This window comes from Achroia grisella, unplaced genomic scaffold, assembly GCF_030625045.1.
Source record: "Achroia grisella isolate CSIRO2021 unplaced genomic scaffold, CSIRO_AGI_Agris_v1 utg1174, whole genome shotgun sequence".
NCBI lineage: Eukaryota > Metazoa > Arthropoda > Insecta > Lepidoptera > Pyralidae > Achroia > Achroia grisella.
In genome coordinates this window covers 458,686-483,837 of record NW_026712590.1, presented here as the reverse complement: position 1 = coordinate 483,837, position 25,152 = coordinate 458,686, and the positions used below count along the sequence as shown (strand labels likewise).

At 34.5% G+C, this 25,152-nt stretch overlaps 1 protein-coding gene across 1 annotated transcript in view; it reads left to right on the top strand.

Annotated features, from left to right (window-relative positions):
- Window positions 1–22,650, top strand: part of LOC131851760 (twitchin) — a 114,991-nt gene extending 92,341 nt beyond the window's left edge. Inside the window, exons 113-139 of the mRNA XM_059202307.1 lie at window positions 39–159; window positions 597–794; window positions 1,247–1,366; window positions 1,821–1,985; window positions 2,609–2,779; window positions 3,104–3,220; window positions 3,739–3,904; window positions 4,064–4,224; window positions 5,035–5,193; window positions 8,624–8,831; window positions 9,453–9,639; window positions 10,076–10,230; window positions 10,736–10,888; window positions 11,455–11,584; window positions 12,001–12,100; window positions 12,389–12,554; window positions 12,925–13,049; window positions 15,742–15,937; window positions 16,547–16,716; window positions 17,064–17,182; window positions 17,415–17,568; window positions 18,056–18,222; window positions 18,827–18,965; window positions 19,509–19,626; window positions 20,355–20,491; window positions 21,230–21,399; window positions 21,835–22,650. Of these exons, the coding sequence (XP_059058290.1) occupies window positions 39–159; window positions 597–794; window positions 1,247–1,366; window positions 1,821–1,985; window positions 2,609–2,779; window positions 3,104–3,220; window positions 3,739–3,904; window positions 4,064–4,224; window positions 5,035–5,193; window positions 8,624–8,831; window positions 9,453–9,639; window positions 10,076–10,230; window positions 10,736–10,888; window positions 11,455–11,584; window positions 12,001–12,100; window positions 12,389–12,554; window positions 12,925–13,049; window positions 15,742–15,937; window positions 16,547–16,716; window positions 17,064–17,182; window positions 17,415–17,568; window positions 18,056–18,222; window positions 18,827–18,965; window positions 19,509–19,626; window positions 20,355–20,491; window positions 21,230–21,399; window positions 21,835–22,041 (4,179 nt within the window). The 3' untranslated portion in view covers window positions 22,042–22,650. The remainder of the gene's footprint in view (window positions 1–38; window positions 160–596; window positions 795–1,246; window positions 1,367–1,820; window positions 1,986–2,608; window positions 2,780–3,103; window positions 3,221–3,738; window positions 3,905–4,063; window positions 4,225–5,034; window positions 5,194–8,623; window positions 8,832–9,452; window positions 9,640–10,075; window positions 10,231–10,735; window positions 10,889–11,454; window positions 11,585–12,000; window positions 12,101–12,388; window positions 12,555–12,924; window positions 13,050–15,741; window positions 15,938–16,546; window positions 16,717–17,063; window positions 17,183–17,414; window positions 17,569–18,055; window positions 18,223–18,826; window positions 18,966–19,508; window positions 19,627–20,354; window positions 20,492–21,229; window positions 21,400–21,834) is intronic.
- Window positions 22,651–25,152: the final 2,502 nt, after the last annotated feature.

The following is a 25,152-nucleotide window of genomic DNA, read 5'->3' as shown; positions in this document are numbered from 1 at the left end:
AATAACCTTTTGTAATTTTGTATCTATTCTGTGTATAGGCCAAGGCACCATTCGATCCTCCGTCTGCGCCTGGAGTTCCGAAGATTCTGGAAGTTGGCGGCGATTTTGTGCACTTAGAATGGGAGAAACCCGAGAACGATGGAGGTGCTAGAATACAAGGTATGTTTCTTCAAAATATTAAATGCTATGTCTGTGTGGTATTTGGACGTATGTTGGCCAATTAAATGGATCCCTTGTCCCATTTAGATGTGCATTGTAATTGATATGTCCTAAACCTTGGTCAAATGCTTAGAAGTAGACACCCTCAGTGAGTCTAAAATCTTATTTTTCAGGCTAGGATTTTATATATTATTCTGTCTAGGTTAGGAGCCTTCAGCCGTTTAATAAGTCCTTCCAAAGTTTAATCTGCCTTCTAGACCAGTCTTCGTTAAAAAATGTAATATAATTTTTATAAAATATAAAGAAATAAAGGTATTTATGTTAAGGGACGTTTACCACATCTACGGCCATCCACATTATAGTACTTCGAAAACTATTATGTTGGCCCATGATTGCTCAATGTGTACATATGGTTTAAAGCTTGATTTTTATTGTAGGTTACTGGATAGACAAACGCGAAGTGGGTGCATCGACATGGCAGCGTGTGAATGCGGTCCTGTGCCTGCCGAATCAAATTAACTGTTCCAACCTGATCGAAGGTCGCCAGTATGAGTTCCGCGTTACTGCGCAGAACGAGGCTGGTCTTTCACCACCCAGCAGCGCCAGTCAACAAGTCAAGGTCGTCGACCCCAAAGGTAAGATATTCCTAATATTTTAGACTTGACAGGGAATTCATCCTTATCTCCTAGAACCTATAGTTATTGAATTGCATATACATCTAAAACATTGGAGATTTATATGTATGTGCAATGGTACCCATATACCATCCAGTGGATGTTTTATACGTTATAATGATGACAAGGAAGTAAATATGCTTTCGTCATCATTATTTTATAAAGTAAACATTAAATTACATTGTGGATTAATTCAAAATTTATTTCATATATCAGGTGGGCCACCATTGTATACCATAGTTATAGTTGTGATCGATCGATTGATTGACTCTTTTTTTTTTGTTTATTATAGTCAGGGTACAAGTGGATTTAAATCTGGCCGTCATAGCCAAAACTTATCCATTTATATTTCGGAACTATTCTCAATGAAACCATATATACATAATTATTTATATTTATTTGTTTTTATTCAGCTGCTACTCCACCGGAGATTGTGAAGCCACTGAAGAATGCCAACTGCATCCAGTACCACAACGCTAAGTTCCAATGCACCATCACAGGGTCACCGAGACCTACTATCACTTGGTACAAGGGTGAGTACTAATGTAATATAAATATATTAATCTTGTATATTATTGACAAAATTGTATATCATTGAATTTAAATTTTCTAGTTGTTATGAAATTATAAATAACTCAAAAGAAAAATACAAAATATTTTAGAACTAGATCTAAATAAACATTTGTAGTCATAATTTTATCAATCTTGTTATAATCTTTATATATTAGGTGTCTAAAAATTTACAAGATCAAGAATTTACTATAAATCGAAATTTAATAATCATAAATTTTAATAACAATAGATTTCAATTTTTATCAATATCTATAACTTGTTGTAATTGAACTTCACGGATTTAATTCATCAAATTAGACCATCGGAAGTAATACGGTGTACTAAACCGCTAGAGGCCGAGGCCGATATATTGCAATGCTTATTTTTTTTACAATAAAATAAATTGTATAACCAAGTACAATCTCATATCCTTAGGTGCTCGTGAAATAACAAACGGACCACGCCACCGCATCTGGAGCGAGGGTGACAACCATTTCCTTACTGTGATGGACGTGTTCGGTGAAGACGCCGATGAATACGTCTGCCGCGCTGTCAACCGCGCCGGCGTTAAGTCCACCCGAGCTGAGTTGCTCATCATGAGTGAGTCTTATTACATGTTAATAAGGTTTTAATTCGCTTGTTTGGAATATATCATTATTTTGTTATGTATAATTGGAATGGCAAGCAAGCTGATTTTCCACATAATGGTAACCATCATCTAAGTACATTATCTATAAAGAGCTCCACGGAAATCATTTGCTGCTTTTGGTACATTAGGAATAAGAAGTTATCCCCGTATCCTTTAACTTCATTGCTATACCCTTCAACTGAAATAGCTTACAAAGCAGGCTGCATGGCTTCTGAAATAGTTAAGACAGAGATACGAAGACGACTTTTTATAAACTCAGCCTCGTTATATAATAACGTTTTGGATTCAATTTGCAGTGGTTTTTACACACATACCATAGATACCTGAAAACATTCTGCAGTTTCTCTGTCAATAAATTATTACTACATACATTTTTTGAAATATTATTGCTTATGAAATATTAGTACATATTGTATGTTTTATAAATAAAAACATTAACGGAATAATATTATTTTTGGAAATTCGATTTTAAATATTTAGTATTAAAGTCTATTTCTCTACAAATTTAATTTTTTTTATAATCAATGTGTTTTATTTGACGACATTAGTTTATGTTTATTATGACAATTTCCAGCCGCACCGAAACTGAACGTACCACCGCGCTTCCGTGTGACGGCATACTTCGACAAGGGCGAGAATGTGGTGGTAAAGATACCGTTCACTGGCCACCCGGTGCCCAAGATCACGTGGGTCAGGGAAGGAGAGACCATCGAGTCTGGTCTACACTACCACGTTGAAAGAAAAGGTGAGGCTGTTGAAATTTTGAAGAAGAAATCTCACTCGTAATAATAAATCTTCACGGCTGTTATCCTAGATGGGATATTCAGTATTGTGAAATATCGACGCAACACATGAAATCTACATATTTCTGTCATATACTGAAGCTATACTTGTATACACAGGTTAATGAAATATGCATTAACTTGGACTTGCGATTTTTGGTTCTAAGTCAGGTTATAATCCACTAGGCTACAAGGCTATACTTCATTCTTGAATAAATTGTAGCGGCGGTGGTTAAAAAAATAATATTAGAGTCATTATAATATATCTTTTTTTTTTATTATTTCAGAACGTCATGCGATACTGACCATCCGTGACGCCAGCAAGCTGGACTCTGGACCTTATAGGATCACGGCCGAGAACGAGCTGGGACAGGACTCTGCCATCATCAATATTGAAATCAGCGGTAAGTGCAATTTTTATATGACCATAAATTATGTCACAAGGGGAGGGTTCGACAAAGTGTGACAACATATAACGACGAGCAAAAACATAATTATAGAGTTCTTAACCTTCACATAGTATAAAATGGAGTCGTTTCCGCTGTCTGTTGGCTTAGATCTTTTAAACTATGCAACGGCTTTTAAAGCACTCCAATAGGAAGGTCTGTATGTATAATACATGTACACCCTTGCGAAATCGGGGTGGGTAGTTAGGTAGGTAGGTAGGTAATTTATAAATCTTTAACGTGATTTTGGAATAAAAAATGTAATATTAAAAAAAGTGAAATGATATGAATGAACGCGCATCATGCGAAAGAGCTAACAGAAAAAATTGTTAAATGCATTGACTCACCATTGCCTCCACCGGCTTTTCCGTGAAAGAATAAAGTATTAATCACATAACAGATGACGATCTAGAAATATATAAGTACACGAAGTCAAGGGCAGTATAAGTTATATATAAATAACATTAATATTGCAGACCGTCCGGACCCACCGCGGTTCCCAGCTGCGGACAACATCGGCGTGGACTCGCTGGCACTGAGCTGGAAGGCGCCCGTGTGGGACGGCGGCTCAGACATCACCAACTACCTGGTGGAAAAGAGGGAACACCCCATGTCCAGCTGGATAAGAGTTGGCAACACCAGGTAACGTAATCTTTAGAATCAGTAGAAATAATCTTTATTTAAATAAATTTAATATTTTGAATAGTCATTCTTAGTCATTATCAGTCTTATTTTTTTTTATATTTAACTTCTCCGGCTTTAGATAAAATACAATCTCACACTAGTAATTTTGATGTGCAGGTTTACTACAATGGCGATCACTGGTCTGGTACCAGGCAAGCAATACGAGTTCCGAGTATACGCTGAGAACATCTACGGTCGATCAGATCCTAGCGACACTACGTCTCTGGTGCAGACCAAGGCGGTCGTCAAGAAGGAATTCAAGAAGAAGGAATACCCAGGTACGTAGAAAATTGGTACTGAAATTAGAATTTGGTATATTAACTGTCTATAACTACAACTTTTTTAAATGTGAAATTTTATTCATGGTTTTAGTTGTGTAACAAACATAGTTCGTTTAACAAAAATGTACTTTATTTATTAATATTTAGTGTTCAAATATTTACGAAGTGACATCAAATGGTAATAGAGACACTATATAGAGAGATGAAAAATAGGGCCGAAAAAAAGGCAACCTTTTTTGTATTGCTGGAAGAGTCAAATTAGGTCAGTCCACGTCGCTCGCGCGTCCTTTGTAGCAGTCTGTTCTAAAGAATAGAAATTCATAAGCATTCATGCGTATTAATGTAGATATTCTGTCATGTCCATGGTACTGTTAAAATTTATTGTGATACAAAGGAAAAGTTTGTTTGTACCAGAAGTTACGAACATATATACATTATATTTATTCACAGATTATGATTATTCTACTTGAAAACTGAATCTAAACTGAAAACAATATATTGCTGTATTTCATTTTCAGTCGATATTCCCTTTTTACATTTTTCAAGACATTGTACAGTTATTGCGTTATATCGTTAAATTCACGTACTAGAACGATTCAAAAGAATGCTTCGTAATAGATCTTTAAACAATAAGAGGCCCCTTAAACCTACACCTGAGTCACAAGTCCCGGGAACTGCTCGGAGTTTCCCCCTCTGCCACACGATGGACCCGCACGCTGAATCCATGGAATGCTAAGAATTAGTTTCATATACTGAATCTGAGTGTATGTACCTATTATGATATTAATTATCCTATAATATTCACAGTGGACGAAACCGGCAAACGCATCCGCTCCAACGCAGACCACGGTCCAGTCAAGGACTACGATAGTTACGTGTTTGACATCTACAGTAAATATGTGCCCCAGCCAGTGGACATTAACACGTGCTCCGTCTACGATAAATATGATATACTCGAGGAGATTGGTGAGTGTCCATTGCTTTCCTTGTTATTTGCATTTAGTATGCTGATAGTTAAATTTGGCGGTGATTTAAAAAATATAGAATAAGGTTGAAAACCGTACAAAGTCAGTCGTTTTGAAGCCAGAACGCTACGAAATTCGTCTTTATTTGCACTGATTTAAGATCTATTTATAATTAATATACTCATTAGTAAAGAAATATTTTATAAAAATTATAATATTTTATTAACTAAAATATTCAAATTGTTCCTTCTAAAAACAAAAAGAAGAAATTTTCATTATCTGTTTGTAGTACATACATAGATAATAAAATTTTGTTCTTGTTCTATAATATTGGAAATTACTTAATTTTAAACGCTTATTATAATAGCTACATCTATTAATATATAAAAATAAAAATGATCGGGGAAGATGCCAATAACATTATTAAGACAATGTTTCCGATATACACGTGACTATCTGTAATGCAATTATAAATATGAACCGCATGGAATGTTCGATTTTGATGAGTGCTTTAATTAAATAAAATTAAACACTTTATTGATACTCATAATTTCCACTGCCTTGTCTATATCCTATTATTTTGAGTCAGCGCCGTAACTCATCTACTTCTACTCACCTCACCACCATCAGCAGCCATCTGACCTTGCTCTCTGTTTATGCATATCTTCTTTCCCACAATCCATTCATCTTTTTTTCGTTGTCCCTTTCCATAATATTTAGTTAATACTGATTTATTAATTAAATATTAAGAGTAATATAAAGTGTATTATTTGATGTTTTAATTACTCAACTTTCTTTATTTTACTTATCTTATGATACCATTTTCATGCTATACAAAGTTTGAAACTAATGTAAAGGTATGTACTAACTATTTATGTTTAATTATATTTTGTCGCTTATCCGTATTAATTATAAAATTATAATGTATGTTAAGAAGTGGGTCCTAACATGAATATTTTTATAATAAATGAGCAGACCCCTACAATTTCGTCTGCGCAAAATTTTCCTTCTGTTTGGAATATTATTCATGACCGTAGCGTAATGTTATATAGCCTATAGCTGACTATGTAACGAATGAGTTTTTTTTATTGGAATAAATAGTTCCTGGTAATAAGCATATTCAACTATACAAACTGTTCTGCTTTTTAATATCAGTATAGTTAAAATATTCGCTTCTTAACTGAAGCGAATATCTTCGCTTCAGTCAGCTCTGGACCAAATTACTTGAAATATATTTAATATTAGCAATGAAAAGATTCATGTTAAAACCCTACTAACTATATTAATAATATATAACAGTACTAACGCAAACTTTAACTGACTAACTTTATTTTAGTATTTAATAAAACATTTTTAATAGTATAAAAATAAATTAATAATAAAAATATAATATAAACAACTTATCGGCATGTCAGTTGAGAGTAGTAAATATGAATCACGAAGTTGCTTGGGAAATTGTGATACAGGAATGATACTTATTTTTTATGGAAATAAAACAGGTAATCGAATATAAAGACACTAAATGAATATTCTATAACTAAGAACATAATATTTTAAATAGTAATTTCAATTTAATACACAGAACATACATACAGTCGGCAATAAAAGTTTTGTACACATTAAATTTTAATTGAATATTGACCTTAATACAATGGAGTTGGATACATTTACAAACTTCTGTGGTCATCTGTATGTATTTATACAGTATCATTTCTGTTTTATATTTATTTTTTATACAATCAACACACGTTTTACTAGAGTTTTTGATTAACATAGTACAATACTAACTGTAGTCGATTTTGAACTGTAAATCTTGGTATATAGTAATCAATTTCGCAGGTGACTTCGTGAGAGCGTCGTCTAAAAGGAAACGTGCCGGAGGTCTGTGTGTGAATAGATCGATGTAGTGCATCTCTTTCTGCATCTCTCTGTCTCACACGCATACTCTATATTTTATTATACGTACATATGTATTATAAATATTTAGGTATACGCATGTAATATTATATAAAAAAATATTATTATTTATTATAAATAGAGATTTATGGTGTAAAAAAAATCTATAACTTCTTTTTTATATCCACACTACTTGTAACTTCAATGAAAAAAATTTACTGATATTTTTATACGTATTTTTTTTTATCGTAAATATTGAAATATATACTGTCCTTATGAAATATATAAACAAACCGAATAATACTTTTGCCATTATCCTGAACAAGACAAGTTATAGATTTCATAATAAGCACCATTGTATTTTATATTTTTCAGTATATTATTACTTTTTTGATAAATAATGTATTTTATACAGTAGTACGAGTGCACGGTTTTTTAGCTTAATCTTTTATATGTATGTCATAAGACAATATTTTAACGGGAATGCGCGTCTTCCTAGTTACATTTGATTGGCACTAGCAGTCGGATCAAAAGTATTTCTACTATATATCAAGTTATAAAATTTTATATAGGTTTTAACCAATGTGGTATATAATCATATGCCGCAATACACAACATATGTTGGCCTATAACACTAACGATCGGATCGGATATCAAATTATTATAGTTTGTGAAAATATATGGGACATGTAAATCACGTATTAATCGAAGTAAATGACTGAAGATTATATACATACCTATGCTGAACTGGACGGTGGGGAAAAAATATAATATAAAAAATTTTACGAGCTTCTAAAATGCCCTGCATGAATAAATGATTTTTGAATTGAAATGGAATTGAATTAGATTGAAGTCAGATATTTCATTCATGTCCACCTCGAAACACATAAAACCAGTGATAGTAGACTATAACAAATATTAATTGATATTATGTAAAGTTACACAATACAAGTTTCAGAAAAGAAATATAAAGATTTATTTTCTGAAATCACGGTATAAAAATAGATACAAATTGCCTCATAACGTCATGTAATCGGTATAGTAAAAAAAAAGAGTAGAGTTCTCTCAAGTTTTCTAATTTCATGTTTTGTTATAAATACCCTTGTTTACACCATGTAATTAAAATATCTGATTAGTTATGTATGTATTTATGTACGTCACGACATAGTAAATTATAATTGTTGAAACACTTTTGATCTCGACTGTACTAAACATAGATGAGTGATGAAAAATTACTTCGTGAGATTATAGAAGCATTTCGCATAATGGATTATGGTTATTATGCTGAATTGTTGGAAATACGCATAATAATATCTGTATTCATATTACAAAGAGAAAGGATTTTGTTATGAATTACAAAAGCAACTTCAAAATTACAGAAGAGAAGAAATATAAAATATAATATTTTTGTTAATATAAAACCAACAATGACAATAGTATAATACCTAACTTCTATAATCTCACGACCCATTCTAGACTTGTAGCAAGCGGCATAAGATCTAAAACCGAAGCGTGATGTAAGTACACTGTTGTAGGCACAGGCGCATTTGGCGTGGTCCATCGTTGCCGCGAGAGAAGCACTGGCAACTACTTCGCGGCTAAATTCATCCCGGTGACGGGAGCAATGGAGAAGGAGCTCATTAAGAAGGAGATAGACATAATGAACCAACTGCACCATAGGAAGCTAATCAATTTACACGATGCATTCGAAGATGATGATGAAATGGTGCTTATATTCGAATTGTGAGTATTAGTATATTTTTTATATACTGCGATGGTGGCAAACAAGCATTTGGCCTATATGATGGTAAACAGTTACCGAAGCCTATGACCGCCTGAAAAATCTGAGGTGTCACGTGCACTTTGCCGTCCGTAAATACTATTCCCATTGCAGATTCTTTTGTTCTTTTCCGACGTTATATTGGACTTCGATAGTTTTTAATTTCTACCATTTGGGTAGAAAACACAGGGCATTATTTGTAGATAAATTTAGTTGAGGAAAGCTTACGTGATTCAAAACTATACTAAAAATTTACAAGTACACAAGTACTAAAAATAACAACATTTTTTTATATTTTTGGTACAACATTTTATTATGATTGATACGTATCTCGATGTATATAAAATACATGTGCAGCTGAGCAGCTCCACGACAACCACTTTACCATATGATTCCCATAGTGCCATTCACGCATTGCCCTTCTGAAGGACTAACATTTTATTTACAATTAGGACCTAAGCTGGCGCCTTTGTACAAAAGTCTACCGCGGTGAAAAAAATCATAATTTTTTATATACTTATTCTCTTCTGAGATATATATATATGTAATTTTCTTCATATATTCATAAATTCTCTATTCTTCAGCTTATCTGGAGGTGAACTGTTCGAGCGCATCACAGAGCCGGGCTACAACATGAGCGAAGCAGAGGCCGCGCACTACATGCGACAGATCTGCGAGGGAGTCCGCCACATGCACGAACAGAACATCATCCACCTGGACCTGAAGCCGGAGAATGTCATGTGCCAGACTAGAACCGGCACTGATGTTAAGGTAAGAAGATTTTAGTGATCTTATTTTGTGGTACTTGAAAAAAGACTGGAATTGATTGGTCAACTTATAACCGAAATGGAAATATCTGGTACTTAATGGTGTATCATGGTGAATCATATTATCAAAATAATAATAATAAGCCCGGACAATTCACACAGCTTCATCTAGTCTCAAACTAAGTAGAGCTTGTTGTGGGTACTAGACAACTGATACAAATACTTAGATGTTTTTTTTTCTTGCAAAAACATCATTATATACATGATACAAACAATCATACTTATGAATACAAATGTTTGTATCGTGCGAGGAATGGAACCCGCAACCATAGTGAGTAACGCGGCATGCTGTACCACTCGACCAGAAAAGTATGGATCCAAATAAATTGTAAACTAATTGTAAAGAGCATGATCTTAAAGCTTTTTCTTCTTATGTTTAGATCATTGACTTCGGCCTAGCTACAAAATTAGACCCGAACGAGGTAGTGAAGATATCGACGGGTACAGCGGAGTTCGCGGCGCCAGAGATTGTGGAGCGGGAACCGGTTGGTTTCTACACAGACATGTGGGCTGTTGGAGTACTCGCCTACGTATTGTAAGTCTTCGTTATTAAAATCATATTAACGTTCACTCAATCATAAGCCTTCTATAAATCTAAATACAATTTACCTAGGAAAAAAATAGAAAATGATAATTTTGCTTCAATACTACTGCGTTCTTAAAGTTTTCTGTTGATATACATATATGTGCTTGTGAATTTTCTTAATAAGTGTTGTTGTCATTATAATTTTAATTTTCTTGATCTTTTTAATGATGCCAATTCAAAAATCTTCGTAAATTATTAAACAAAATTATTAGTAAAGGAAATTAGTTTAAATTACTTTATTCTAAATAACATAGATATCAAATGGACATGTCTGTGTTATTTTAATATAATGGTAGTCGTTACACAAGGTTTGTTATTGGGACCAATGTTTTTATTTTATTTTACATGTCACTAAGTTACTTCAACGCATCATATATATAGTATTATAGGATCATTCATTTATTTTTCCTTTTGTTTCTAAGAACTAGCAATTAAAAATACTGTTGTTTCTCAGGTTGTCAGGACTGTCACCGTTCGCTGGAAATAATGATATAGAAACATTGAAGAATGTGAAAGCATGCGACTGGGAATTCGATGATGAGGCATTCCAACACGTGTCAGACGACGCCAAAGACTTCATTAGGAGGCTACTCGTCAAAAATAAGGAGTTAGTAAACATTCATTATATTAAAATTAAGTTTGATTAGATTCAAATAATACTAGTATTTGCAATAATTTTGGTGTATTAATTTGTATCGTCGATAGCGTCATACGCTATATTATATACCTTTCAAAATTTACCAACTATTGCACCAAGTGTAACTGCTATATTATGTCATTGTTTGCCTACAGTTAAAGTTACTGTGAGTAACTTTAATCTTGTCTCTCTGTCACACTGTATTTTTTATTATAGTTACTTACTTATTATAGTTACTTATTATATGATATCTATATGTTCATAAGCAAATCCGATGACGTCTTTTAATTTTCTGAAATTTTCTTACATACTATTAGAAAATAATTTAAAAAGAAAAACAATTATATGTGTTTTATATATGCGTATAAGAATCTTTCCCCGTTCCATCATTAAAAAAGAGATGGTCGTCCATTTCTTTTCGATGCATTCGAAATTAAATTATTTAAAAACCATTGATTATCATCGTAAACGAGTGGTATTGGTATGTGAGTGTATGAACATCGAGAAGGAGACTGAGTCGTGGTGGTGTTCGGCAGGAAGCGTCTGACGGCGCACGAGTGCCTGGCGCACAAGTGGCTGGCGGGCGACGGCGCCGCCGGGCGCACCGCCACCATCGAGGCGCGCCGCTACCTCGCGCTCAGGGACCGGCTGCGGCGCAGATACGACGTACGTACGCACGCGCACGCGCACGCGCACACACATATATATATATATATATATATATATATATATATATATATATATATATCTATCTTTATAATATTAGTATAGTTATGTATCTACAGTAATATTATAAAAAGTTGGTATGTTTGATTTCATGAAGTAATATCCGGTTTTGCTGATCCCTCCGATATTCGTATCGTATCTTGCATATAGGATATGTATATTATTGTATATATATGACAGATTTTTTTTATTTTCCGATTGCAAAAAGCATCTTTCTTTCAATAAAATGTCATTTAGTAAAATACTTTTCTTCTTTTTCTTTTAATAAAATCTATTTTCAAGTACGGTAGATGTGCAGATCGCAAATTTATCGTCTTTTTGCATTTTGTCCTCACAATTATTATTGTCGTGTTTAGAACTGGTCGTCGTTCGTGCTACCGATCGGCAGGCTAAGCGAGTACAGTTCGCTGCGCAAACTACTCATCGAGAAATGGAAGATCTACGATGGACAGTTCGGTGAGTTGTATTATTTGACAGCCGTGATGATCTAGCGGTTTAGCACCCCGCTTTACTTTCGATTGAGTTAATTAGTAATTAACTAACTTTATTTTCGAAAATTATTAATTCGACGACCCTTATCATTTAGCCGAATGAGCCGATTTTCAGACCTACTGAATAGGCATATAAAATTTCATAAAAATCGGTCCATCGATTTCACAGGAGTATGGTAACTAACATTGTGACACGAGAATTTTATATATAAGATTAAAGTCGTTGGAGATAAACCGAGTTGATTGATTACAGACCGTCGCCAAGCTGCGCCCCGGTTCGTGATCAAGCCGCAGTCCGCGTTCTGCTACGAGGGCCAGTCCGTGAAGCTGTACTGCCGCGTCATCGCGGTGGCCGCGCCCACGCTCACCTGGTCCAGGAACAACCACGAGCTCAGACAATCCGTCAAGTTCATGAAGAGGTACATACATAGATAAACCTTTATTGCTAACATTAACAGATTAAGAAGCATACATGTGTGAAACATTTATTGTTTCATGGAAGGACTAATTACAAGCATTATATTATCCTACTAATATTATAAACACTAAAAACGTTCATTGTATGGATCTTTGTTCCTCTTTTCAGCAAAAACTACTGAACGCATTTTGATAATACGCGACGCCTTTGTAACAAGCTTTAAGAGAAATGTGTGTATTAATTAATAATTGTAATATGTTCGTTAATTGTTAGTTGTCAATTAAATTTTGTCTTTTTTTTTTAAAAAAGAAAGCCAATTAATTTACAGTGTAATGTATACAAAGTATATATATATATAACGTTACGTACAGATACGCTGGCGACGATTATTACTTCATAATAAACCGCGCGAAGCTGGAGGATCGCGGCGAGTACATCATCAGGGCGGAGAACCACTACGGATTCAGGGAAGAGGTCGTCTTCCTCAACGTACAACGTAAGTATTACATATATTTTATCCAATTAGATAAATACAATATACTGTGTTTGACTGTATGTTGCACTTACAGTAAATAGAAAACATAAGTCTTACAATATATTAAAGAAAACATGTATAGTTACAATATTGCTGAAAGCAATCTTTTCATGGCAATCATAAGGATTTAAATATTGACAGGTAGGTAATATGCAACCAGGAGAAAAGTAAAAAATAACAAAAGAAGAAAAATAAATAATAAGTATAATATGAATTAAAATCTATGTAAATAATAATAATCATATATAAAATAGGTGTAGACACTTACATGAACTACATATGTATATTGTAAACTACATACATAATTATTAAGTAAGATAAAATAAACTAAATATTAATATAAATTAAAATGTCATACCGAATGAATTACTATTTTTTTAATTCTGCTACCATGAGCATGTATGAGACCACAAATTTTAAGTGCTGTTTTGTAAGTATGTAATGATCTAATATAAAGTAATAATGTGGCCAACTCTATACAAGGCAGTAGGAGTATATTACAATATACCACAAAAAAAATAGGTACGTAGTATACAATAGATATATATCACAAAAAAAAAACAAATCGTCATCTATTTCACCGTTTACTTTAAAACCATGCGCCATATTTTAATACTAGCGGTCTACAGGTAAATTATAATACAACCAATATTGGACCACAATAAAACCAATTACTAAAATGTCCAGGGATAAAATTATTAATATTGAATTTAAATAATTCTACATTATTAATAGTAATGTACAACAAGATAACATCTTTCGTCCGATATAAATAACATAGTAAATTATCTCATCGTACAGGACTGACGGGGAATAAATTAGACGAATGCAGTGTGTACAGTGACCTTTACAAATTAAATGTAGTGCATCATTATAAATGCACCAACTATTCTAAATTAATTCATACCTACACCTGACATTATCATGTCGCGATAACAATTATTAATTTAGATCTCAGATATCGCAAGTTTAGGTACCACTCATTCGCCTGATTTAACTGTGAAGGCCCGCAGCGGTAAACAGCATTTCAACTACAGTTCGATAAAAAAGTTTACTATTCTACTAACGAGGTGTAGCAGTCATACACAAAAAAAAACAATGGAAATAGTATAACAGAATAACACAGGTATAGCAGCGTTAATAAGCTAACGTCCTTACTAATATTATAAAAACAAAAGTGTTTTAGTCATAAAAATGTAATAGATAGATCTTATCTTCACATCAAACAATCACATCTTAACGTCATATTAACTAATACACTGATATTTAATTTTGTATAAGTTTACATTTTTAGTTCTCATATTAAGTGAGAATAAATATGTTAATGTTAACCCAATGTTATAATAAGATCTATTTGAATCATTTGAAATATGACGTGAAGATATACATACACAGTATCACGAGCACGAAAATAGACTATCCTTTATATAAAAATCAGAGAAAGTCGCGTATCATAGTGTTATATATATTTAATTAGTATTTCGATCTCACGTTACAAATTAATTAGATAATTGGGTCACGAATGCGTTTTCTATTCTCGTACGACGGTGCGTTCGTTGGCACGTACCGATCTGTTCGGTGCATTGTTATTTCGCCTTCGACCGTCGATACATACCGCTTTTTTATTAGATAAAGTATAAAGTTGCTTAATTATATATGTATATATAGTGTTGCAGTGTAAGGAAATTTGTGTCTTATTTGAGGTATTTATTAATGTTGAAAATCATGTTTTATAGTTCATTGTTTTGGTTGATAATGAAACGGTGCATATGACTACTATATATAATGCTAATGATATTAGAATAGATAAGAATAGAAATCACTTATTAAAATAAACTTAAAATTAATCACTTTTGAATTGTCATAGTTATTTTTTATTTCATCTACCGACCATTCGGAAAGATGTCTCATTACAAGAACGAACAAGAAACTTGCGTGTTGTTCTTTTGAATAATTGTTGTAACTTTACATTTTTAAGTTGAAATGTGTTGTATTCACACATTTAATTTTCATATTCGCTGGCGGTCTCAGTGGAGGATGATAGGATGAATATGACGTCTTGTCAGTTAGCTGATCATGCAAATACATTAGGAGTTAACGAGGATAGTTTCTAAGAAGAACAAGCTTCGAATAATAGAAATAAGAAAGGATTTATACTAGAGAAAAATCGCTAGATAGACGACTTGTAATTTGTATTATAAATTTCAATAGTTTAATTTTTAAGGATTTATTATAGTACGTTACTATATACCACAGATAATATAATATTACGTACTATATACTACTATGGATTCACTCGTCCTAAATATGTAACGGAGGTTGTAACTATACACATATAAATGTTGTTTTGAATACCAATAGAGAAGGTCGTAACGCTTCCTGTAGCGGTCAGGTTTCCGCACTGAATGTTTGTGGTCTCACACTCGCTCATTTGGTAAATACCTATATCGTGACTTTCAAATTATTACGACATCGTTCTTTTTTTTTTATATTTCAATTTAAATTAATTTGTTTTTATAGCATTTAAATACTTTGTACGCCATTTAGGCTAGTCATGTTATCACACAGGTTTTCCAAATAAAGAATTTTGAATCCTAAATTATTATATATTGCATGGATATTTGTATAATTGTGTCTGTATGGTTATCGACAGCGGTGCCTAAAGTTCAACGACAGCACCTGTCGGAGGCGCCGCGCCGTCGCGAGCCGCTGCCGTACACGTTCTGGCAGGAGTCCAGCGAGACGGCGCCCGTGTTCACGTTCCAGCTGCGGCCGCGCGTCATGCAGGCGCGGGACACCTGCAAGCTGCTCTGCTGCCTCAGCGGGAAGCCCACGCCTACCGTCAAATGGTACATACACACGAACCAACACCTCCAATCGATTCCCGTCCAATACTTACATAGACACTCACACATCATCAATCTATTCCCCGTCCAATATATACGATCGGATCGATCCGAATTCAAAGGGGACCAAAATTACGTTTGAACCCTTATCGGTAAGAAATCGCATCAGGCAGGTGGAAGTTGGTCCTCAGCTTTTCCATAAGTTCTTCCACGGATTTAGAGTGCCAACTGCACTCGCTCCCAATACCCTTTCATCACGTAATCACATGATGTTCTTGTAGTTTCAATTTGTAAAGTGATGTGACAGTGAAATTACAGGGTATAAAGATCTTAGCTTAGTCCTCAGCGATGACAACGGGCGCATGATAACCGCAGTGCTAATAGGACTCCATAAGATGTGTTTTAGTTGTAGAAATAGATTAGATAGTGAAATTAAAGAAGGAAAGACATGACCTCTTAGTCCTCTGAAATGATAAGGCATGTGTATTGTTATGATAACGTGATGTCCATAGTGCTATTATACAGATGACCATTACCACTTACACTCGTGAACCGGATCGTGAGCTTGTTTGCCATTCCAAAGAAAGTAAAACAACATTAATGAATTAACAGGTACAAAGATAAGAAGGAGCTGTCGAAGTATGACTACTCGATGACACACTCTGACGGCGTGGTGACCATGGAGATCGTGGACTGCCGGCCGGAGGACAGCGGCAAGTACACCTGCATCGCAACCAACGTGCACGGCACCGACGAGACCTCGTGCGTCGTCATCGTCGAGGGTACGTACGCCTTTACAATATTTACTATTTTTTTGTAATGTAGTATATATAGCTTCAAAGGTTTGTGAAAATATTTGAAGACCGTTCAAAACATTTTAAGTTAATAATAATAAGTAGATGCAAACGGGTTTATACCGGCTTTACAAACTATTGCAAAGTGTACTCGCACTAGTATTGCGCTCTGAATTTTAAACACTTAAGAACATTCCTCGTTTATGTTCAGCACTGTCTTTAAATCATAGTCTTCGCTTTACCTCTTCTGTATCGTTGAAAATGTATAAGTTTATTTAATTTCCGTTACCGAATAATTATCTCTATATGTTTAACAATATGGTTCATTTTCACAGGCGAAGTGGTGTCACCGGAGCAGGCTGCGCTTGCGCACAACTTCCTGTACTCAGGCGATCGGCGGTATATCGAGAAACCCATCAAACCTGCACCACCCGCTATTATCACTAAGACAAAGGTATGTTTATATAGATTTGTAATCATAAATTATTTTGTTAGGGAAAATCTCGCCTGAAAGCGCGAGGCCACAACCTCGCGCTTCCACGCGTAATTTTCAATCTATTCACAATACGTTTGATACTTCGAGTCCGAGTTTCTTAGCGTTTTTCAGTGCGCCGTCATCTGGGTCCAGGGTATGTATTAACACAAATTCACTAGTTTAACACTGAATTTCTTTTTCTTAAATCTAGGTGACAATAGACCCGCCACCTAAAACGCACACAGCCGGCCCAAGACCCAAGTTCTCTCCGCAGACCTCTGTGGAACCTAGCAAGAAGAAGTATGGGGCCAAGTTAGAATCAGACACATCGTCCAGGTCGAGGAGTGCCACCAAGGAATTAGTCTGTGAGTGATAATTTATTGCATAGCGCCATCTAGTATTGAATAAGTAAAACTTTATGCCTCCGTACAACGTGCAAGAAATCGAACCCGCGACTATAGGAAGTAAAGCGGTGTGCGGCGGATTGTGCTATGAATAATAGACAGGATATATATACTTAATTAAATGTTTCAGTTTTCATAACTACACGTTATTACTTATTCTTATATTTTTATATTATTTTATTCTTTCTCTATTATTAATTTACTTATACTTATAATTCTTATATTTTTCTTCACTTCTTCACATTGAAAAATATAATTTCTATTACTATAATAGTAATAGAAATTATATTTTCCAATTAGATCTTATTAGAAAATTAAATATTAAGGTAACTATTTTAGTATTGATTTTGGGAACATGGTATTTACCTCCACCCAGGTATGCTCTAGTTATTAAATATATGCTATGAAGAAATAATTATTTTGCTATATTTTTTTTATCTATGTCCAGTGCCAGCATCGGACGCGCAGATGAGCGTGCCAACGTTCGCGCGCGCACTACCAGACACGCTAGTAGCACGTGACGGGGCGCCCCTGCTACTGTCATGCGCAGTGCGGGCCGACCCCGACCCGCGCGTGCAGTGGTACAAGGATGGAAAACCGCTCAACTCCTCCGAGGTAACATTTGTACATGTCTGTATTGATCATATAACTGTGAACGTTCCAAAACTATCAAAAAGATAATGAAACCGTATCAAAATCTGTTGCGTGATTTAGAAGTAGTAAGCGGAGAAACGGACAAATAATAACACTAGCTGTTTAGCTAGTGTTTATTATTACAGATATTATTCTTCATACTATGAGCACACATAATACATATAATAGTTTTTTTAATGGATAATTATGGAATGGTGCACCCACCTGCGCTAAAGGATTACGTTGGTGGGACACCACTAAAGGGTGATACGATGAGAATGAAGTCAGGTCAGGTGCTCTATTAGAATTTATCACGACGGTTTCCAGGGGAAACCGCGTGGAGATCAACCTGACGTGGTACGTTGCTAGCGATGGAGTATATGAACTAATCACACTACTCACAACCCCTTTCGTTGGGCCTCCCTTATCACTTAGGAGTATTTAAAATAAATAACAACCTACTGAGTATACATATAAAACTCCATCAAATTTGGTTCAGTAGGTTAGGATTCCAACGCGGACAAACAACACGAAATTTTTACGTATTAATATTTTTTAAGATATTAATTTGTAAATTCTCGTATAGGTTGTGGACCTAAAATACAAAAACGGCGTGGCTTCGCTAGCCATCAGCGAAGTGTTCCCCGAAGACGAAGGTGTATACTCACTGAAGGCTATCAACAGCCAGGGTGAGGTGGAGACCAAATGCAAAGTCAGTGTTAAAGGTAAGTAACTTATTTCTATGCTATTTGTTTGGACAAGATTTAATTCAAATCAAATTAGAATAACTTTATTCATATAGGTCTATTACAGACTTGTCGACGGCACATATGGCGACAGTTCAGAACCGCGAAGAACTAAGAAAAGCTCAAGCTCTTATTTTTTTCAAATGAACTTGTACAAAACTTCAGATTAATTTTTAAATTCAAATTAGGTAGAATAGAGTGACCACCAGCATATGCCACTGTAATTTTGTTAAAAGCAAATAGTCTAATCAGTGGCCATAAACTGAACAGACCAGTCCCCACAAACAATATTTGTTCACAAGTTTTCTATTTGTCATTAAAGCACATATATGTATTTCGGGCTATTGGCCCATTCAAGTAACAAGTAAAGATAAAGAAAATAATTGTAATTTATTAACACTTTAACTTTGTGTAAAAGAATGAAATGAATAGGTTTTTAAAAAAAAAATACTCAAGGTAATGTTCGTGACGTCATTATAATAAAAGTGATAAACTGATTTTAATGCAGTTTTGTCATTACAGCAATGGAGAACAACGTGACGAGCGGCTCCCTCAAATTGGGTGACAAGCCGCCCAGAATCGTGGACCACGCCAAATCACAGATAGTCAATGACGGTGATGCTGTCACGCTCTCTTGCAGGTACATTATTTGTTTATACTCTGATGCACACCCATACACACATTCACACAGTATACTTTAGGCTATAATTTGTAGAAAAGATATACAAAAATAAAGTTTAACTCTGCAAGTATTAAATTTTATCTTCAAGCAAATCCAGTGCGCAGAGAAAAAATATGTTTCGAAATCGTGAAATTTTACGTGTTATTCTACAAAAAGATAATTGTCGTATATTCTTCTCTGTGTAATTTTGATTATTACTTATTTTTTATTTTTTTACTATTTACTACTTTTATTTATTTACTATAATTTTTATTCATTCATGAAAAGTTAATGGTCAGAAAATATCTCATAAAAAGTATCAAAATAGTTAACTTCCTACTTAAATACTTATTGGGTTTTTTTATTTTATTTTGGCAATGACTCTTATTATTTAATTATATAGTTACAAATATCTTACTTTTACAATAAAAAATTAAAAGATACGAAAGTGTATACACAAGAATAATATTTATAATTTAATGTCATATTACTATCTATACTGGAACGCCAACGTTATAAACATATTATTAATTGTGTTGTGTTATGAAAAGTGAAACACTACTATCTAAAATCTCATAATATATATATATATTTCGTGTTCAATTAATCTTACTTTCAATTTGTCATTATTATATTCATTAGCATCTCTTAGTTTATTACCTTATAAATTAATCAACAGATGGCGCTATAGTATACTATGTTTACAGGATTACTGGAGCAGAGCGTTTCGACGTTGTATGGCTGCATAATAACAAAGAAATCAAACCATCCAAGGACTTCCAATATTCGAGCGAAGCAAACATACACAAGCTGAGCATCGCCGAGATATTCCCTGAGGATGCCGGTGCGTATTCAATAGTTTGTACTGGCGATAATAGATGGCGCCAAATATTTCTTCTCTTATAGTTGTTCAGGGAATGTTTGAGGCTTTATTAAATAGTTAATTGCAGATATGATGTGGGTGGATAAATTTAATTTGTATTGTATTTATGTAGTTCATTATTATAAATAGAGATGGCATATTTTTAACTTTAGCAAATTGTGGCCAGTTTACATGCAAATTTACTAGAATAATAATAATGATCCTGGACAATTCATACAGCGCTGTCTAGTCCCAAGTTACATTTTTATATGCATAGATAACATACATAAAAAATCAACCCGATACAAGCATTCTCATGAATATAAATATTTGTACTGTGCGAGGAATCAAACCCGCGACTATCGGAAGTAATTTGAAAGTAAATAAAATATAGAATTATAGCAATTTTTTTACAATTATAGCAGTTCTAAGGGACAAGATACAATGTGACTTTTTTTTTATTTGTTTCAATAACATTATTGACCAACTAAACGTAGACGTACGTTGACCAGCCAATCGTAGAACTACACAAAATCTAGGGGACGTCATAGTCCTTTTACTGCGATTTTTAAACAGCACAGCAGCAACACTCGTTATAGAACTACACAAAATTTAGGGAGGGTCTTTGTTTTTTTTCTGCTATTTCTAAACACCAGCATTACATAACGTCCTAGTCTGTAAGTGAGTTGATGAGTATGATGAACGGCACTGTCCCGGCAGGTGTGTACACGTGCGAGGCATTCAACGACGCCGGCGAGTCGTTCTCGTCGTGCTCGCTGGTGGTGACCGTCCCCGGGGAGGCGGCCGCCGCGCCGCAGTACGCCGCGTTCCCGGCCTCCGCCACCGTCTCCGCCGGAGAGCCCGCCGTCTTCACCACCGAGCTGGACAAGGTGATATACCATTACTTAAGCTAAGCCCGCAAATTTGTATTAATGCGTAATTTATTTTAAAGTTTTTGTCATTTTTTTTTCACCAATAACACTTATGCTACTGTTTTGTCTGGAAGATATTTCTGCTCACCTTATCTCTAAATAATATTATTACTGTATTTATTAGTACAAAGAATATATTTACCTGTAACAGTTTTGATAAAAGATATGAAAGTGTGAACCAAATTTTCTTTCATATGGGTTATCTAGCATTGAAAGGCAGTGAAATTACAAAGCACAGGAGCATGACATTAGACCTCCGGAATAGCATGAATCAAACATGTCACATGACGTACGAGACGATGGTTATTACGTACCATGTGGCCTATCAGCTAATTTCAGTTATATACTAAACAATGTTTAAAGATTTTATTAATAAATCAATTTCTCCTACAGCCACCGCTCCAGCTTCAGTGGTTGAAGGACGGTAAGCCGATCGACGAGACATCCGCTAGGTACAGGTTCACAATGGAGGGTACCTCGCGGTATCGCCTCGAGATAGTCAAGTGCAACAGCGACGACAATGGCCAATACCAAGCCCGCGCCGTCGGCTCTAAAGGGGACTCTCAAGCAGCTTTCTACCTTAATGTTATTGATATTTAATAACTCATGGACTGACAAGGGACCCAAGTTATTGCCTTGTGGTACCCCAATTTGTTTTTCGTCAAACTGGATTATGATGCGAAGATTTGCGTACGGATAACGATTTTTATACAATTCGGAGTCAAAGTGTTAAAGGAGTTTTTTATATATATAAATTATTTATTAAATTATTAAGTATCTTTAAGTGTTACACCCTGTCGAATGCCTATGAGAAGTCGCTTGGACGAATGGATCCTTGCTCTCTAGTCACTGTTAACTATTAAATGTTAATTTATTTATTGTCGAATTTATCCATTGTTAATTTATCTTTTGTTTATAATTTTATTTATCGTCCTGGCCTAACAGTCTTAATTGCAGCTTCCCTATTTAAAAAATAAGCTTGAATTTATAAATGTTGCCATGGATTCTAGCCGAGTCACCTACGAACCGACCCTTTCTATGATATTTTCTTAGCCACCAAAAATATCCTTGAAACGGTCATCAGCTAGACTCGACCAAAATCCGTCATATTATTTTTATATAAATTTAACTGTATTATTTAATTGTACATAATTAATTTATATCATGTGACAGCGTAATTTATAAATAAATATGTATACCTTAAAATAATAATAATTTGTTTCATTTATTTTACCGATTACAAACCAAATTCTTCCCACAAATATTGTCAACCAAATGTCAAGTGTTACGTTAATTACAATATAGACAATGCTTTGACTAAATGTAATTCCAATTCCAATCGTGAGAATATAACTAAATTGTATAATTTTTATATAGCGCGCTATAATTTGCGTATAGCACTATCGAGAAACGAAGAGGTTGATCGATTAACCAAAGTTTTGACGAAATAGGTAAGAAAAAAAATTTTGGTATTTTTATGCATTCTCTTATTATATTGTATTTATATCGTGTTATATTGTATTTTTTGGACATAACCTAATATATACTATCAGAATGTAAAAATACAAAAGGGACGTTAGTGTAGACGAGTGCATAATTCCAATTTCAATATAAAAAATGCCTACCACCGAATACAGAAACTCCTAGTCACAATTAAGATTCAATAGTACAGACAAAGGTACGCTGTCAGTACCGGTGCCAGTCAGTATTGCCAGATGACATCTTGCTTTCCCTCAAATTTTGTATAAAATCCCTAAAACTCAGATTCTTTAGAAAGATCTTACCATATAAAAAAGCTCGTATTACCACTCACTGTCCCGCAACTGTTCGTCTTTGTTGTTTGTGTTTGTGTTATCCCACTATTTTTATTTATTTTAAATCCACAAGAATCTTGTCTTCTATTTTGCATTTTATTTTTTCTGTATGATGATTGAATCGAATATCGAATGTGAACGAGATGACAATTTAAGGAAAAATGGTAATTCCTCATTCCCAAATTCCACTCTTAACAGATGAAAGGTGACATGAGGCAGTGAAATTACTAGTGCAGAAATATAGTACCTTTGTCCTCCAGAATAGTAACGCATATCTGGTATATGGGCGTCACTTAATACCGTAGTCTCTGTAGTGCTGTTCAAGTACAAAGCAGACGGTCACCGCTAACTAACGCATCACTAGCGCCAGTAAAAATGTGTTCGAACATTGCCACTAACCATTAAGTGGGCTGTCAGCTTGTCATTCCAGTTAAAAGAATAAAATAACCTCGAGTTTCTTTGCATTTCCACAAAACACCCTTAAATTTAGGTGATTTCTTCCAATCTGACTAGCGCCAGTAAAAATGTGCTCGAACATTGCCACTAACTATTAAGTGGGCTGTCAACTTGTCATTCCAGTTGAAAGAAGCTCGAGTTTCTTTGCATTTCCACAAAACACCCCTAAATTTAGGTGATTTCTTCCAATCTGGCATCACTGACGCCAGTAAAAATGTGATCGAACATTACAAGTGAGCCGCCGAACGTGACTTGGCACTTGTACTGTATTCAAAGCAGATGCCTATTTTAAAATATGAAATCCTCGTAGCGAGTTATGATGGACTTATTTTTATTTTGGTTTCAACTTTTTTCAAATCGCCCGCTCCGCCGAGGTGATGTGGCGCGCTCGATTAATTAAATACAAGTATGTCCAGTTTTTGTTCTATCAACATGTCAAATGTTGAATGTAGATTAACTCCGAATGGGTTCACTAACTTAAGAAATGGGTTCACTAAATTAAAATGAATACTAGGCACGGGAGTAAAAGATATGCACATATACTACAGCAGCTTACATTTTGTTTTATAGAAAAAAAAACCACTTGCCTCTCTATGTGCTTCAGCGGGTGTAACTAAACACTACTCTACTAAAAAAGAATCATCAAACTCTTAAATTTTTTATTAAGAAAGTTACTTACTTATCCATGTCCTATTTCACCCTCTTCAGTTTTCAGTTTCGCAAATTGAAGGTGTAATCTATCATATAAATTTACAGATTGCGGCATTTAAGTGTAACAAATAAAGAAACAGACAGATAAACACATTATTAAGATAGATTACTGCATACATATGTAATGTACCTATTATATATATATATATCTACTGAAGTATGTAATAGGTAGTATAGTATCGTTATAGTCAATAGTTTGTTATTACAAGGAAGGAAGGGGATTGTTTGTAATGTGGACTAATAACCATATTGCTAGCTATATACAAATACTATATACCATGTCAGGTTGATCGCCACGTGGATGCCCCTGGCAACTATCGTAATAAATTCATGGTGAATTTACCATGATGGGCTGATGGCTAACCGACCTGACCTCATACTCATCATCCACCACTGGTGCCCAGCCGGCATAAGCCGTTAACGCAGACGGGAGCAACATTCTATTATCGTCCATAAGGAAAAAAAATAGCTTATAGTTATATACGTAGTAGAAAGTAATGTATCTATTGTTGTCCCAATCTTCATCCGAAGTCATTAAAAAGGAACAAATAAAATAAAATTGGTTACGACTGCTCCAGACGGGGTTGTCAGAGGCATCTCCAAATTATTATATACCGTTGTGGTAAATCTAACAGTAAATAAAGCAGTCAATTATATGTGTATCTACAGAAAACTCACATTAAACCATCCAAACACTATTACCAGAAATATAAAGTACCAATTAAGCTTC